The following is an 18746-nucleotide window of genomic DNA, read 5'->3' as shown; positions in this document are numbered from 1 at the left end:
TCTGGTGTCGCAGTGGTTAAGAATCCACCTGCCAATGCAGGGGACATGGGTTCGAGTCCAGGAAGATCCCACATGCGGCAGAGCAACTAAGCTCGTGCGCCACAACTACTGAGCCTGGGCTCTAGAGCCTGCGAGCCACAACTACTAAGCCCCTGTGCTGCAACTACTGAGCCCGCGCACCTAGAGCCCGTGCTCTGCAACAAGAGAAGCCACCACAATGAGGAGCCCATGTACCACAACGAAGAGCAGCCCACGCTCACCGCAACTAGAGAAAGCCCGTGCACAGCAACGAAGACCCAACGCAGCCAAAAATTTAAAATAAATAAATTTAAAAAAACATTTTGTGGCTTAAAAAGACTTTATGAAAACATGACTTAAGTGATGAGTTAACAGCTGTTGAGCACATGTTGCCTAGAATTCACACCGCGTTAACAAAATATAGCATGAGAATTTATGTCAAATGTTCAGAATGTTAGGTTGTAATGTCACAGGAGTAAGGAATCCACTGCCACAAATACTTCCGTGACCATTAAAGCTACTGGTCAATGAGCCTGTGCATTCCAGCACCCTTGTTTACACTGGCAACATGGATTCACTCATCGTGTCAGTCGTGAATGATTCCCTCACTGATGATCCAGCAGATAAAATCAATACCCTGCTTTCAGATAGCTTCTGTTCTATAAGGGACGGTCAAAAATAATTAAATACATTAAATAATTCAATAATACATGAAATTTAATGGAATGATGTGTGTAGAAAGTCAAAGGAGTCTACAGAAACTGAGAGAAAAACTGCAATTTGCAAGATGTCATGATATAAGAACGCCCAAAAATCTACTATAATTGTATATACTAGCAATTTACAAATGGAAACTGAAATTAAAAATATAATATCATGTTTGAATGTTCAAAAAAGAAACAATAAAAATGAGTAAATCTAACAAAACACTGACTTTCATGAAACAGTAATGAAAGAAGTCAATGATGAACTTTTACTTACATTTACTTATGACATTCCATATTGAATATGACATATCATATTCATTGATTGGAAAACAACATCTAAATATTGTTAAATTACCCCAAATTGTCATACAGGTATAATGCATTTCCAATCTAGATTTTTATAGAACAACCAATATTATTCTAAAATTAATATAGAAAGGCAAAAGAACGAGAAGAGCTACAGCATCACAAAAATACTGAAGTGGCTGGAATCATTCCACATGATCTCAAGATTTCTAATATAGTAACAGTAATCAAGATTGTGTGGGATTTGTTGAGGGACAGACACACAGACCAAAGGAACAGAATGAGGAAAACAGAACCCCACACAGCTACAAGTAACCTTTAACAACATGGGTGTGAGCTGTGCGGATTTATTTTTTTACACAGATGCCACAACAAATTTAATAATAATGAAAACATTTGAAACTTTCGGAGAATTGCCAAAATGTGACACAGAGACACAAAGTGGCTGTCAGAAAAACGGCCCAAAGACTTTCTCCATGCAAAGTTGCCAGAAAACTGTAATTTGTAAAAAAAAAAAATGCAGTATCTTGAAGCACAATAAAGCGAATTGCAATGAAAGAGGTATAACTGGATTGACATCATAGGAAGTTACCATAACCACAATTATATATGACGATAGTCGATTTAAAAATGGCAAGTTATACTCGTAAAATTGACGATAGATGTTGTGTGGTTGAAGGATTTAAATAACTTGGCTTATTAGAGTAGCAAAATGGTTAAGATACCTCTCTTTGAAGCCAGTCAACATGGATTCAATTCCTGATTTACCCACTTGCTGGGATGGGACTAAATAAGTCTTTAAACCTGTCATTGTGCCAAGCTGCTTCATTCATGAAATAATAAATAGTACTTTTCTTCAGAGATGAAAATCCAATATCTTATTATGCATAAAGCAATAATAACAGTGACTCTCACTAATCAAAATCAAGAACTTATCAAAGAAAAATGTATCATTTGGGGATGGGAAGAAACCCTAAGTGGAGGATATCAGGTGTCAGTTGTCATGCTAAACAGAACAAATCTTTTCTCTGTAAGATCCTCTGGCAATGAATGTGAATACATCACTGGGAAAGGACAGAATGACTTCCAGGAATTTGGCAATGGGGATTATCTCCTTGTCACAGACCATACTTGGATTCTTTCGGTCTTTCTTTCTTATGTATCATGATATTTTCATTCTCTTCACTGCATGCTTCTTTACCTCCACACACTTGCTTTTCAAGCACCTAACCATAGCCAACTCCCAGAAAAAAAGATTTCATGGCACCGTTTTGCCATTTCAGTTCTTTCATTGAACTAAAGCCCCGAAATAACTCTTCCATCATGTTTACAGTACACCTACTTTGTGTCATTGCTTATATGCATTATCACATCACAAAAGTCCCAAAACAACCCACTGATTTATACACCCCTTGTTGCAAAACAAGGGAAATATGCAAGGGAGGAAATAATAATGCAAAAACAAAAAGTGTATAAAAAACATTTTACTTACTAGAAAATTAATCATGGAACATACTGCTTAATACTGTAATTTGAAATACAAATTTTAATAGTCTTTGGATAATTGATTCTCTAGTAAGTTGTTTAGTTATATCATCAACTAAGCATTTCTAGACATTAATTTTTAGTAAACTAGTATAAAGATATCTTAGACAACTTATCTAAATAAAACCTTTACAGCATTTCCAAAAACCAAATTGATTTTTTTTTTTTTTTTGGTGCTGCTGCTTAGCTTGTTGGATCTCAGTTCCCTGACCAGGGATTGAACCTGGGCCACAGTAGTAAAAGCCCCGAATCCTAACCCCTAGATCACCAGGAAACTCCCTACATTCTTTTTTATATTCTTCTCCATTACAGTTTAACCCAGAACATTGAACATAGTTCCCTGTGATCTACAGTAGGACCTTGTTGTCCATCCATTCTATATATAATAGTTTGCATCTACTAGCCCCAAACTCCCGGTCCATCCCTCCCCTACCTCTCCTCCCCCTTGGCAACCACAAGTCTATTCTCTATGCCTGTAAGTCTGTTTCTGCTTCATAGATAGGTTCGTTTCGGTCGCATTTTATTATTTTATTTTTTATATTTTTTGCTCCACTGCTTGGCTTGCGGGATCTTAGTTCCCGGACCAGGGATCAAACCTGGGCCGCCGCAGTGAAAGCGCCAAGTCCAAACCAATGGACTGAGGAGGAATTCCCTGTGTCATATTTCAGATTCCACAGATAAGTGATATCATATGGTATCTATCTTTCTCTTCCTGACTTTCTTCACTCAGTGTGATAATGTCTAGCTCCACCCATGTTCCCCAAAATGGCATTATTTCATTCTTTTATGGCCGAGTAGCACTCCATTGTATACGTGTACCACATATATCCATTCATCTGTCCACATCCATTTTTTAGCAGCCGGCCAAAAAATAAAACAAAATAATCCAACTTGAACAATGGAATGTACATGTGGTGCAGGAAAAGAAATGAAATAAATTAGTAGCATAAAGAAAAGTGTGGTCTTTCCTAACCAAGAAAACAGGATTTTCAAGAGTAAACATCCAGTGTTTTATTTTTTATTTATTTATTTTTACATCTTTATTGGAGTATAATTGCTTTACAATGTTGTGTTAGTTTCTGCTTTATAACAAAGTGAATCAGTTATACATATACATATGTTCCCATATCTCTTCCCTCTTGTGTCTCCCTCCCTCCCACCCTCCCTATCCCACCCCTCCAGTGTTTTATTAAAGAGTCTCACATCATTTTTTGATGTTTGCCTACTTACAACTATATATTAAGATTCACCATAACCTCTCCTTATTTGGCCTATGTGGTGAAGAAGATCAAGTCTGAGGGCTTCCTTCTTTGATACCAACTGGAAGTTCAAAACATAACTGGTTAGCCTTCCCTAAGCCCGATCCAGTAATCACCTTAATACATCAAGTCATTAATCATTCCCTGTTATGTCAAACCATTTTTTGAACACCTTGGTATTCTTCCCTGTCCCCCTAGAAAGCGGAATTACATAACAAACATTCTCATAACACTTCAACATTAATATCAATCTAAATGACCAAACTAGCCTTTGCGTGGAGTTCCACCCTATCCCAGTGAATAGCCACAAGTGCAAACCAGCAACAACAAAAAACGGTTTTGGTGGTGCTATGTGAAATTTCTAGTTTATCTATCAAGCAAAAATCTTCCCATTGTATATTGTTTAGTGTTAATACTCAGGAACATTGTTATTTTCAAATTATTTTACTGAGCGGTTCAAGGACAAAAGTGAAACTGGATGATTTTAAATTTTTCTAATATTTTTTATGTGCTTCTATGTTCCTATTTTTCCTTCATGTAAATCAAGGTGCACGATGTTAGATTTACTGGGCACAAAAAAGATCATGAAGAAATACATTCATACACCGCATATTCATGAATAGGGATGAGGTTGCACACACATTCACAAGGTGGACTCACTTGCCCCCAAGACAGAAAACCAAGAAGTAATTGCAGTTTCACCCCTCGCAGGAATGTCACCTTAAACCAATCACTCTGGAGTTTCCTGAACATTAGTGAGGTAATCTGCAGGATAAGACTAAGACTTTGGTGCTACTTTCCCCCAGAAAAGGTAATCTTGCCTGAAAGAACCTTTTCTTTTACTAATAACATTCTTATCCCACCAAGTTACTGCCTATAAAAGCCTTCCAATTTGTACAGCACCGTTTAGGACCTCTTTAATTTCTAGGTGGGATACTGCCCAATTCATGAATCATTCAATACAACCAATCAGATCTTTAAATTTACCCTGTTCAATTTTTGCATGTCAATAAAATTCAGAGTCTGAAATAAACTGCTATGCTACTTGCATTATAGCCATCTGAATATTCTGGAATAGAGTGGAGGGAATAATCAAGTACAAATTATGAGTATATAATCCCCAAATTATATGTTGTTTGATTCCATATTCGAAAGAAATTGCTATAGATTCTTTCCACCCTGACAGCCTAATGGTGCATTCTTAGCGTTTATTGTAAAGCACCAAGACAGGATAAAACTGTGTTGGTAAAAGAAACAGGATTCAACCAGGGTGATGAGGAGAGTGATTAAATTTTATTGCATCTGTGTGGTTTCTCTCCAGGATAAATATTCTGATATCTAGCGACAAGTAAGTAATAATTTGAAACATTGCCATATTTATTGCATTTTATTTACTTTACTTTTTTTTTTTTTTTGCTGCATTGGGTCTTCATTGCTGTGCGCGGGCTTTCTCTAGCTGCTCTAGATGCAGCGAGCGGGGGCTATACTTCACTGTGGTGTGCGGGCTTCTCATTGTGGTGACTTCTCTTGTTGCAGAGCACGGGGCTCTAGGCACACGGGCTTCAGTAGTTGTGGTTCACAGGCTCAGTAGTTGTCGCTCGCGGGCTCTAGAGCACAGGCTCAGTAGTTGTGGCACACTGGCTTAGTTGCTCCGTGGCATGTGTAATCTTCCCGGACCAGGGCTCAAACCTGTGTCCCCTGCATTGGCAGGTGTATTCTTAACCACTGCCCTACCAGGGAAGTCCCTATTGCATTTTAAAGTATGAAGTATTTGGTGAACCCTCAGTTTAAGGCACAAGCAAAAAGCTTTGCCATATTCAGTACATCTGTAATGTCCTGTCGCGTATAGATTATCTGATGATTGATGAAATGTGAGCCCCAAGTAAAGGTTTTTCCCATTCATTGCATTTGTGAGGTAATAATCTCCAGAATGAATTATTTGGTGAATGAATTTGTTGCCTAAAGTCCTGGTCAAAGTAAATACATTTACCTGATATTTCTCCAGTATGACTTTTCCAATGAAGCTAAGATGTGTACACTTGCTAAAACCCTGGCTTAAAGTCCCTCACCAATATGGATTACCTGATACTAAGTTAGACTTCAAAGTACAATAAATGATTTGCCATACTCATTATATTTGTAAGGTTTCTCTCCAGTATGAAGTTTTTGGTGCACCTTAAGGTACAAATTTTGACTAAAAACTATGAGACATTTATGACATTTCTACGATTACCGTCCAGTATGGCTTATCTGATGGTAAGAGAGGTTTTGCCACAGTCATGAACGTGCATGTTTCCTCCCACTATGAATCTCCCATGAATTTAAACTGTCAGTTTTGAATGAGGATCTTCCCATATATATCACATTAATATGGTTTCCCCTCTGTATTTATTATCTGATGTGTAATGAGGGTTCAGGTGTGAGTAAGGTCTTTTCAACACTCATTATTTTTGAAAGGTTTCCCTCCATTATGAATTCTCTGATGCTTTGCAAGGGTGCCTTTTTGACGAAAGACCTTGCTGCACTCATTACAGTTGTAAGGTTTCTCTCCAGTATGAATTCTCTTATGAACTGCAAGGTTTGACTTCCGACTAAAGATCTTGCCACACTCATTACATTTGTGGAGTTTCTCTCCAGAATGAATTCTCTGATGAACTGCAAGGTCTGAATTTCTACTAAAGGCCTTGCAACATATATGACATTTATGTAACTTCTCTGCTGTATGGATTATCTGATGACGCCTGAGTTTTGAGCCCTGACTAAACGTTTTCCCACACTCATTGCATTTGTAAGGTTTCTCTCCAGTATGAATTCTCTGATGAGTTGCAAGGATTTGTTTTTGATTAAAGACCTTGCCACACTCGCTACATTTGTAAGGTTTCTCTCCAGTGTGAATTCTCTCATGAACTACAAGGTTTGATTTCTGACTAAACACCTTTACACATTCATTACATTTGTAAGGTTTCTCTCCAGTATGAATTCTCTGATGAACTATAAGGTTTGAATTTAGACTAAAGACTTTTTCACACATATCACATTTATGTAATTTCTCTCTGGTATGGATGATCTGATGTCTACTGAGGTGTGATCCCTGAAAAAAGGTTTTGCCACACAGATTACATTTGTAAGGTCTTTCCCTGGGTGCTTTCTGGTATTTTGTCAGTAATGATGGATGCATAAAATCACTCTCATGTATATTAGAAATGTTGGTTTGGACACCAGAAGAAATTCCTTGAAGTGGTGAACATAAGGCATTACTGCTAATAGTCTTGTCAGCTTGATTAAACTCATTAATTTTCTCTTCACTTTTAAAAATATGCAGGTCATCCAGAAAGCTTAAGGCAAGGCTGTTTTCAATAAGCTCAACTCCTGCAGTACTTCTACCATGTCCATCTCTCTTACCAGTGAGATTTTGGTTATGGGTTATAGTCATGCCTTTGTAATTTCTTACCTCAGCTCTCCGCTGAGACTCAAGGTCATAAATATTTTCCTGGACAACCTTGAGGTAAAAATGTTTGATTTCATTCCTTTCATGTCTTCGCAGCATTATGGTTTGGAATACTTCTTCTCTATCAGTGTTTGCTTTTAGATGTAATTTCTTTATCACATGTATACGAGAAATATCTACAAGATACAAAGAATCATATGTATCCAACACATTGTAATTCATAAATAAATATTTCAAGTTACATACATGATACTACTCTAAAAATAGTACTTATTTCAAAGAGAGTTAAGAAACTACCTACAATGATCTTAAAACTGTAGTAAAGCAAAAAAAACAGGATTCTTGTGGCTTCCCTGGTGGCTCAGTGGTAAGAATCCGCTTGCCAATGCAGGGGACACGGGTTCGAGCCCTGGTCCAGGAAGATCCCACATGCCACGGAGCAACTAAGCCCGTGTGCCACAACTACTGAGCCTGCACCCTAGAGCCTGAGAGCCACAACTACTGAGCCCATGTGCTGCAACTAGTGAGCCCGCATGCCTACAGCCCATGCTCCGCAACAAGAGAAGCCACCACAATGAGGAGCCTGCACACCACAATGAAGAGTGGCCCCCGCTCACTGCAACTAGAGAAAGCCCATGCACAGCAACGAAGACCCAACGCAGCCAAAAATAAAAATAAATAAATTTTTTTTAAAAAGAATAGGATTCTTTACTAAAGAAAAAGTGATCAGAGGTAATTCTAATTATTTTAGAGCACCCTATTTTCAAACAACCTATGACAAAAACTCTCACATTAAACAAACTGGTATTAGCTATCAAATAAAGTGTATTTTTCCACCATGACCCCAAAGCACATGACAGTTTTGAATTGGAAAACTAATCTAGCACAAAGAAAGTGAAGAATTTGACAAAACAATTTAATCAACCAAATATTTTTCTAAATACCTCTTATAAAACTATGTACCTATGAAGAAGCATAAAACATTCTAAAAGTACAGAACAGTGGAAAACATAGGCAGAACACTTTAACATTAACCGGAGCAGTATCTTTTTGGATCCACCTACTAGAGTAATGGAAAGTAAAACAAAAATAAAGAAATTGGATCTAATTAAACTCAAAAGCCTCTGCACAGAAATGGAAGCCATAAACAAAATGAAAAGACAACCCACAGAATGGGAGAAAATATTTGCAAATGATGCAACTGAAAAAGGGTTAATCTCCTAAATAAACAAACAGCTCATACAATTTAATATCAAAACAACAAGGACTTCCCTGGTGGTGAGTGGCTAGGAATCCACCCGCCAACGCAGGGGACACAGGTTCAAGCCCTGGTCCGGGAAGATCCCACATGCCGAGGAGCAACTAAGCCTGTGCACAACTACTGAGCCTGCACTCTAGAGCCCGCGAGCCACAACTACTGAGCCCACGTGCCACAACTACTGAAGCCCATGTGCCTAGGGCCCAGGCTCCGCAATGAGAGAAGCCACTGCAGTGAAAATCCCGTGCACCACAACAAAGAGTAGCCCCCGCTCTCCGCAACTAGAGAAAGCCCATGGGCAGCAACAAAGACCCAATGCAGGCAAAATAAATAAATAAAATAAATTTATTTTTTAAAAAAACCCACCCAAAAACACTAATTGAAAAAGATACATACACTGCAGTGTTAATAGCAGCACTATTTACAATAGGCAAGACATGGAAGCAACCTAACTGTCCATCAACAGGTGAATGTATAAAGAAGATGTCATATATATATGCCATGGAATATTACTAAGCCATAAAAAAGAATGAAATAATGCTGTTTGAAGCAACATGGATGGACCTAGAGATTATCATACTAAGTGAAGTAAGCCAGACAGAGAAAGCCAAATATCATGTGATATGGCTTATATGTGGAATCTTTAAAAAAAAGGGTACAAATGAACTTATTTACAAAATAAAAAGAGACTCACAGACATAGAAAACAAACTTATGATTACCAAAGGGGAAGATATGTATTTCTTTTTTAAAATGAATTTATTTATTTATTTATTTATTTATTTATTTTTGTGCCACCAGGTAAGTCCAGGACTATGTATTTCAAAAGCAAGTTTCAGGGCTTCCCTGGTGGCACAGTGGTTGGGAGTCCGCCTGCCGATGCAGGGGACGCAGGTTCGTGCCCCGGTCCGGGAGGATCCTGCATGCCGTGGGGCAGCTGGGCCCGTGGGCCATGGCCACTGGGCCTGCGCGTCCGGAGCCTGTGCTCCGCGACGGGAGAGGCCACAGCAGTGGGAGGCCTGCATATCACCAAAAAAAAAATAAAAATAAAAATATAAAAATATTTTTAAAAAGCAAGTTTCAAAGGCAAAATCATGCAAACTTAGGAGAATACAAAATCAGGAAGGTAGACTAGGTAGAGCAGTACACGAGTGAAAAAAATACAAGATATGTTTGTCAGATATTATAGGACCTTCAGATGGAACCATGCACTCTACCCACAGATGCCAAACAAAAAGCCTGAAAGATGCACACATTCCCCCCATGAGGGACTGGGGATTAAAAAGAGGATCTCGGGACTTCCCTGGTGGCACAGTGGTTAAAACTCTGCGTTCCCAATGCAAGGAACAAGAGCCCACATGCACGCCACAACTAAAAATTCGCATGCCACAACTAAGGAACCCTCCTGCTGCAACTAAGACCTGGCACAACCAAATTAATATAAAAAATAAAAACAAAATAAAAAAATTAAAAGAGGATCTCTCTGTACACTGTCCTTACAGTTTTCCTAAGTAACAATAACAGAAGATCCAACCAACAGGGCTAGGACACACATCCCTGAACTGTGTGGCAAGAGGAGAACAAAAGAAGTAGACAGGACTTGAGACAGCTCCATGCAGGTTGTGAGGTACCAGATGGAATCAAAGAGCAGCCAGTGTTTTCCCATCTTCTGTCTGGGTCTTCTAAAAACATCCAATGGGGATGGAACCAAGAAAGGTTCAGGGATTAGTCTGGAGGCATCAGCTCTTATCCATGTGGACTGAGAACTAAGCATCCAGTGGAATCATGCCCTGAAGGAGAGATGAGGGGGTAGGAGACCCCTTTAAAAAAATCCCACCTCATGCTACTCAAGGTCAAGCAACAACTAGTTCACAGGTACAAGATGGCAGAGTGTGGTAGATCACGATAAAGACTTTGCCTTTGTCTCTGGTAGAGTTGCAGTACCACTGGAGGGTAAAAGAACACATTTTACATGCTGAAGGACAACGTGGTAAGTTGGGGAGAAGAAAAATTTCCTCTGAGGGTTCACAATAATAAATTATCTTCTGTATTCCCACAGAACTCTCTGATGAGGGGAGAGTTAACCAAACACTATTAATAACGAGGTTTCCTCTCGGCCTTTCTGAGATCTGACCTATGTTCACACTTTGATACATGCTCAAAGGCATTCACATCACTCTCAACAGCCCAGCACTCTTTCTCTTGCTACAAAGTGAGTAAAATATTCAGCTGAGAAACAGAAATCCCTCCACACAAGAAGAAAGAAAGGTGATTTCCTGTGACTTTTCCAGAACTCTAATTCTTTGTTCAACTGAAGATTACAAATGAATCTAGAAAAATATTTCAAAAATTCACCCACTTTTCCCCTCCTTCTGAATGCACACGGAACAGTATAAAATGCAGAAATGTAGCTCACTTCCTAGAACTCCTAACTCAAAAGCACAGGAGTAGAAAAATAGGAACGTGGGTATATTAAAAGTTTACCATTCAGCTTTATGAATACATAAGCTCTGAAACAACCCCTGATAAATCATGAAGTGGGGAGATCATCTAAGGAAAGGTAGGATTAAACTCCTGATGCCACATCATGAAGCTTTTCAATGTCTGAGATAATAGGGATTTTGGATCAGTCAAGCAAACAGGGCCTCCCAAGAGAAAATGGAAGGATACCCAAGGGCAGAGCCCAACTTCTAGAGGGAAGTTATCCTCACCTAGGGAGACCAGGTTCCTGTAGGTCTCCAGCATCACGTCCCTGTACAAGACCCTCTGAGCAGGGTCCAGGCATTCCCATTCCTCCTGAGAGAATTCTATGGCCACATCCTTGAAGGTCAACTGTGTCTGAAATGAAAACACATTTAACCAAAGAGCCCTGAGGAGATTCTTATTTTCGCACAAAATGAGAAGAGGACAGAGGAGTAAGGATCAATTCAGTTGAAGTAAATATTCTGACAGATCCATGTAAAGCTATGTGAAGGAAATTGTCATTCTCTAATTTAATTTCTTAGGCTTTTTCTTAACATTATGATATCCCCCATCAATCAATGGATTTTTTCCTTTTGTAGTCAATACATAAAATACATACAAATAAAATTCAACAATGGATTGTCTATGCAGAAGTGTTATATATTATATTTTACACACTGAGTGATATTTAATATCTAGGTAAGCTACGCTATGAGTGGTATCTTCAAGGATGACAGAGTCAACAGTGGCTTTTTTTTTTTGGCTGCATTGGGTCTTCGTTGCATCACTCGGGATCTTCATTGCAGCATGCGGGAGCTTTCGTTGCAGTGTGCAGGATCTTTTGTTGCAGCATGCAGGCAATCTGCTGTGGTGCGCAGGCTCCAGAGCACTTGGATTTCAGTAGTTGTGACTCACGGGCTCAGTAGTTGCGGCGCATGGCCTTAGTTGCCCTGCGGCATGTGGGATCTCAGTTCCCCAACCAGGGATTGAACCCGAGTGCCCTGCATTGAAAGGCACATTCTTTTTCATAAATTTATTTACGTACTTATGCATTTATTTATTTATTTAATTTTTGGCTGCATTGGGTCTTCACTGCTGCGCGTGGGCTTTCTCTAGTTGTGGCAAGCAGGGGCTACTCTTCGTTGCGGTGCACAGGCTTCTCATTGCGGTGGCTTCTCTTATTGTGGAGCACAGGCTCTAGGAGCACGGGCTTCAGTAGTTGTGGCATGCAGGCTCAGTAGTTGTGGCTTGTGGGCTCTAGAGTGCAGGCTCAGTAGTTGTGGCACACGGGCCTAGTTGCTCCGCAGCATGTGGGACCCTCCTGGACCAGGGCTCAAACCCATGTCTCTTTCATTGGCAGGCAGATTCTCCATCACTGAGCCACCAGGGAAGCCCAGAAGGCCCATTAACCACTGGACCGCCAGGGAAGTCCCCAACAGTGGCTTTAAAGAAAAGTCAAAATCTTAAATTATGATAAGGATAGCAACAGCAATGACTAAAGGTGTCTGCATATTTAACATATACTAAGCATTACTGCAAATGTTTTACAGGTGTTAAGCTTTTAATCATCATCAGAGCTCATTAGAGAAAGATCTGTTCCCACGTTACAGAGGAGAAAACTGTCAGAAACACACTGAGAAACTCAATTCAGGTCAAGAAACTAAGAAACAATACACAAGCACATAAACTAAGGAAGTTTGGCTCTTGATTTGATGATCAAGAAGAAAAACTTAGGGCTTCCCTGGTGGTGCAGTGGTTGAGAGTCCGCCTGCCGATGCAGGGGATGCAGGTTTGTGCCCTGGTCCGGGAAGATCCCACATGCCGCGGAGCAGCTGGGCCCGTGAGCCATGGCCGCTGAGCCTGCGCGTCCGGAGCCTGTGCTCTGCAACGGGAGAGGCCACAACAGTGAGGCCCGCGTACCGCAAAAAAAAAAAGAAAAAGAAAAACTTAAGTAACAGAAAGAGAATTAAAGGTACACGGATAGAGGGTCACCTGAGAAAACTTAACTTCAAGGAGAACACCATGGAAGGGCATAAAACGTCATTATAGATGTGGACACACACACAAATGCACATAAAATGTTAGTAATCTTACTACCATTTGAACCATTAACATGATAGTGTAAAAAAATACAAGGCCAAAGAATATATTTAAGATACGATTGGGGGAGTTCCCTGGTGGCACAGTGGTTAAGAATCCACCTACCAATGCAGGGGACATGGGTTCGAGCCCTGGTCTGGGAAAATCTCACACGCCTCGGATCAACTAAGCCCATGAGCCACAAGTACTGCGCCTGCACTCTAGAGCCTGCGTGCTGCAACTACTCAGCCCATGTGCCACAACTACTGAAGCCCACGCACCTAGGGCCCGTGCTCCACAACAAGAAAAGCCACTGCAATGAGATGCCTGCACACCACAACGAAGAGTAGCCCCTGCTCGCCGCAACAAGAGAAAACCCGTGTGCAGCAACGAAGACCCAACGCAGCTGAAAATAAATAAATTAAATAAATAATTTTTTAAAAAAAAGATACAATTGGAACTACAATTAGGTATAACACAGACTGATTGAACTACAATTAGGTATAACACAGACTTATGAAATCATGTTGTCTTTTATCAAAACCACAGACTTGGGACTTCCCTGGTGGCGCACTGGTTAAGACTCCACACTCTCAATGCAAGGGGCCCGGGTTCAATCCCTAGTCAGGGAACTAGATCCCTCATGCATGTGGCAACTAAGAGTTCGCATGCCGAAACTAAGAAGCCCATGTGCCGCAACTAAAGAGCCTGTGAGCTGCAACTAAGGAGCCCACCTGCCGGAACTAAGACCCGGCACAACCAAGTAAATAAATAAATAAATATTAAAAACAAAACAAAACATAGACTTGCAAATCCATGAACTCATGGACACATATGTAAACACACAATCAACTGGAATGAGAGGAGTTCTCGTGAACATTTTTCCATCATCAATGATACTCATGTGAATTTTAGCACCTTTGGGACCATGAAAAAGTATCAATGTCACTAAATGGTACTAACATGAACAGTGTAGAACACTTAAATTCCAATCTCTATAAAATACCTAGAGTCAAAAATATAAATAAAATTTTATCCACTAAAATGTACACAAGTAGGTATTAACAAATGCAAAACAGTCTGTGTACTCCACCCATAAAACACTGATTCAAAATTAGAAAAGTTATTACTGTTATATACTAATTAAATAGATTAAGAAAAAAATTATCACAATATTAAAGTTTACAATTACGTGTAGAATTAAAAATCTTCACAAAAAACAATATTGAAAAAACATATCATTATTAAGCAAGAAGATTTCAACAAACATCATGATCAGAAGGAAACACCCAATGCATACCCTCAAAAGTTACAGTAGAGTGAAGGGGGATGGCCTGGACTCCTGCCTTTCACCACTGTACAGTGTGCCTGAGCAAGGACCACTAGAGGAAGTAACAGGAGGAAAAACAGAGACCTAGAGTGAGAAACAGAGAGAGAGCAGGTCAAAGAGAAAAAGCAGTGAACATTTACAAATCTAAGGACATCGAAAGGCAAAAAGTGAATGAATGAAAAAGATATTCCGGGACTTCCGGTGGCTCAGTGGTTAATAATAGCCTGCCAATGCAGGGGTCATGGGTTTGATCCCTGGTCCGGGAAGATCCCACATGCTGCAGAGCAACTAAGCCCGTGCACCACAACTACTGAGCCTGTGCTCTAGGGCCCGCATGCCGCAACTACTGAGCCTGCATGCTGCAACTACTGAAGCCTGAGCACCTAGAGCCCATACTCCACAACAAGAGAAGCCACCGCAATGAGAAGCCTGAGCACTGCAACGAAGAGTAGCCCCTGCTCGCCACAACTAGAGAAAGCCCGCACAGAGCAACAAAGACCCAACGCAGCCAAAATAAATAAATACATAAATAAATAACCTTAAAAAAAAAAGATATTCCATGTTAAAAAGAGCAGAGGTGACAATCTTATATCAGACAAATTTAATTAAAGAGAAAAACTGACACAAGACACAAAGGGTATTATATAATAATAAAAGATACAAATCACCAAGAAGATATAACAATTATAAATAAGTAAATATATATATATATATATATATATATATACACACATCTAACATTAGACCTCCCCGTGAAATGGAGCAAACATTAACAGAAATAGAGAAAGAAATAGACTAGAGCAAAACGTGAGTAAGAGACTTCAAGACTCTAGTTTTACATACGCATGAAAACGAAAAGGTCAATAAAGAAACAGAAGATTGGACAACACCATAGAACAACTGTACCTAACAGACATGTACAGAACACTCCACCCAACAACAGCAGAAAACACATCCTTCGGGAGCACATGTGAAACATTCTCCAAGACGGAACATACCTTATACCACAAAACAAATCTTAACAAATTTAAGATGATTGAGGTGATAAAAAAAAGATCTTCTCCAAACACAATGAAATTTGGAATTCCCTGTCGGTCCAGTCGTTAGGGCTCCGTGCTTTCACCGCCAAGGGCCCGGGTTCAATCCCTGGTCAGAGAACTAAGAGCCCACCAGCCGAAGTGGCCAAATAAATAAATAAATAAGCACAATGAAATGATACTAGAAATAAAGAGCAGATGGAAAACAGGAAAATCCCCCCAATGTGGAAATTAAGCACCTCATTCTTAGAGAAGCAGTGGGTCAAAGAGGAAATTATAAGGAAATGGGAAAAATATCTGAATAAAAATTAAAACACAGCATACCAAATTTATCACAGGTAACCAAAGCTGTACTAAAATGGAAGTCTACACTGATAAATGCTTACAACAAAAAAAGGGAAAGATGCACACTCTGCACTACTGTTCAAGAAAGTAATAAACTTCCTAGCTAGAGCCATTAGACAAGAAAGAGAATTCTAAGCTACTCAGATTGAAAAAGAAGTAAAATTACCTTTTCTTTTAGGTGACAAGGTTATAGATGTACAAACTAAAAAGGTTCCACAGTAAAACAACTATTTCAAAGAACAACTTCACAAAAGCTGGAGCATAAAACATCAGCATGCAAAACTCAGCTGCATTTCTGTACACAATGAACAATGTCCAAGAAAATTAGAAAACGATTCAATTTACTATAGCATCAAAAGGAACAGAATATTTAGGAAAGCATTAGCGAAGGAGGTGCAAGACTTGTATACTGAAAACTACTAAATGCTGCAAAAAGAAGTCCAAGGAGATACAAATAAATAGAAACGTATCCTGTACTCATGGATTGGAAACCATAATATTCTTAAAATGACCATATTACCCAAAGTGCTCTACAGATGCAATGGACCCCCTATCAAAATTTCAACGGCAATGTTTGCAGTAATAGAAAAAATCATACTAAAATTCATATGGAATCTCAAGGGATCCCAAAGAGCCAAAATACTCTTGAAAAAGAAGATGGAGGCCATCATATTTGGATGTCAAAACACATTACAGAGTAATCAAGATGATGTTGTACTGGCAGAAACACAGACACATAAACCAGTGGAACAGACGAGAATATCAAAAATAAGCCTTTGAATATATATAAAATGTATAGACAAGGGTGCCAAGATTACGAAGGGGAAACTGCAGTCTCAATAACAAATGGTGCAGAGAAACTAGATCTATCAGCAAAAAGATGAAGCTGTAAATCTACCTACAGCAAAGGTAAAAACTTCTGTGTCACAGGATACAACCCAGAGTAAAAAGACAACCTCTGAGGGACTTCCCTGGTGGCACAGTGGTTAAGAATCCACCTGCCAATGCAGGGCACACGGGTTGAAGCCCTGGTCCAGGAAGATACCACATGCCGCGGAGCAAATAAGTAGTTATGTGTGCGCCACAACTACTCAGCCTGCGCTCTAGAGCCTGCGAGCCACAACTACTGAAGCCCGCACACCGAGAGCCCGTGCTCTGCAACAAGAGAAGCCACCGCCATGAGAAGCCCACGCACCGCAACGAAGAGGAGCCCCCGCTCGCCGCAACTAGAGAAAAGCCCACGCACAGCAACAAAGACCCAATGCAGCCAAAAATAAATAAATTTATTAAAAAAAAAAAAGAAAGACAACCTCTGAGGAATGGAGGTAATGAAAGTGATATGAAGAATTTCCAATTGTCAGAGATTTAGGTTGATTTCAAGACTAAATTTGCTAATGGTCTAAAACACCCTCTATCACTGATGTCTGTTTCTGAACTTTCCATTCCATTCACAATCATTAAGATTTGAAGTCAGCGATTCACTCGTTTAGCTTAATTGCCTTAAAAAAGTCTGAACAAATTGCCCACAATTGGTATGATTTCCAGATTTTACCAGGTATTGTGCATATTAGTATCTGACTTCCATGTGCAGCATCTTTACCCTTGTTTACAGAGAGCGGACAGTGCATCCAGATGGGGCCCTAAAAAATCCCGGCTGCCCAATAGCACTAACACCACATCTCTAATCCATGGGTGTGAAGCCCTGCCCAGGACTACACCCAGCGGAGCCTCTTCACAAGTTCCAGGTCACTGGGTCATGGGGAGACGGGATCTAAGTGGAGATGACAGGCCCTGAGGGAAAGAACCGGGTGACAGTGAATGTACAGGTGGCAGGCGGGATACTTCACAGTCAGAGATTAGTGAGTCCAAAGAAGGGCATCTCAGGAAGGACAGACAGAAGAATCAGCTGAGAATACAACTTTACCTGAGAAAGAGCCATTCCAGACTCCTTTTCTTTCCTCTTCCTCCTCTTCCGGGCTTCTTACCCAGGCAGCAATGCTCTTTAGATGTTGACCCTGAAAGTTGGAAACATGCCGTTTAATGCTTAGAATCAACACACCCCCTTCCTGAGTCACCACCACACACACAGGGAAGCCCTCAGCATGGGGAACAGACGGTCCTCTGCTGCCCACTGTCCCAGGAGGGGCTCAGGACAGTAACTCCCACACAGAGACCTACACAGGAGTTTCCCCACCCTTTCTTCAGATCAGGCTCCCCTCCTGGTGAGGCCCTCACGTACCCAGCAGCAGCGGGCACCTCAGCTGGACCCGACGATCCCCTGCAGGTCACAGACCAGCCCTGATCCATCCCCACGCAGAGCAGAGCCCTCACCCTCAGTCCAGATCTCAGCCCTCAGGAATGGGGGGACTCAGAGTCCTGATGTTCAATGATGCATCCAGATTCGAATCACCTGGGGCACCTCAAATATTATTGAGGTTGGACCCCACACTGACAATATTAAGTGAAATCTCTGGTCAAAGGGTACAAAACATGTATATGAAAAATGCCTCAATGATCTAATGGGAGGCCTGTGTTGAGCAACACCCGCAGGAGCCTGGTCCAGCACAGCCCCCACTTTCTTTTTTTTTTCTAGCTTTACTGAGGTATAACTGATGAGTAAGAATGGTGTACATATGAGTCATCGAATGTCGTTATTTTACACATGTAAACACTGTGCAATAATAATCACAATAAGGTAACTTTCAATTCCATCAACTCACAGTAATCTTTGTATCTGTGTGCTGAGAACACTTAAGTATTACTCTCTGGAAATTCCAAGTATATAATAACACAGTGGATTCACTATAGTCAGCATGCTGTACATAAGATGTATATGTTGTACACATTTACAACTGAATGTTGTATCCTTCGACCAACATCTCCCCAGTTACCACACTACCCAAACCCTTGTAAGAACCTTTATACTCTACGGCTCTATAAGTCTGATATTTC

General features: G+C 40.3%; 1 protein-coding gene across 1 annotated transcript; it reads right to left on the bottom strand.

Moving 5' to 3' along the window:
* Positions 1–5547: 5547 nt before the first annotated feature.
* LOC113605706 (putative zinc finger protein 56) lies at positions 5548–17733 on the bottom strand. Its single transcript, XM_027079245.1, is given in 3 exon segments — positions 5548–6949; positions 11252–11378; positions 17719–17733. Coding segments are annotated over 3 exon segments (927 nt in total). The 3' UTR covers positions 5548–6164.
* Between the last annotated feature and the right edge of the window lie 1013 nt (positions 17734–18746).

The sequence above is a fragment of the Aethalodelphis obliquidens genome, unplaced genomic scaffold (assembly GCF_003676395.1).
Source record: "Aethalodelphis obliquidens isolate GAN/ISIS:26980383/991018 unplaced genomic scaffold, ASM367639v1 scaffold43, whole genome shotgun sequence".
In the NCBI taxonomy this organism is placed as follows: Eukaryota; Metazoa; Chordata; class Mammalia; order Artiodactyla; family Delphinidae; genus Aethalodelphis; species Aethalodelphis obliquidens.
This window is presented reverse-complemented; position numbering and strand designations above follow the sequence as displayed.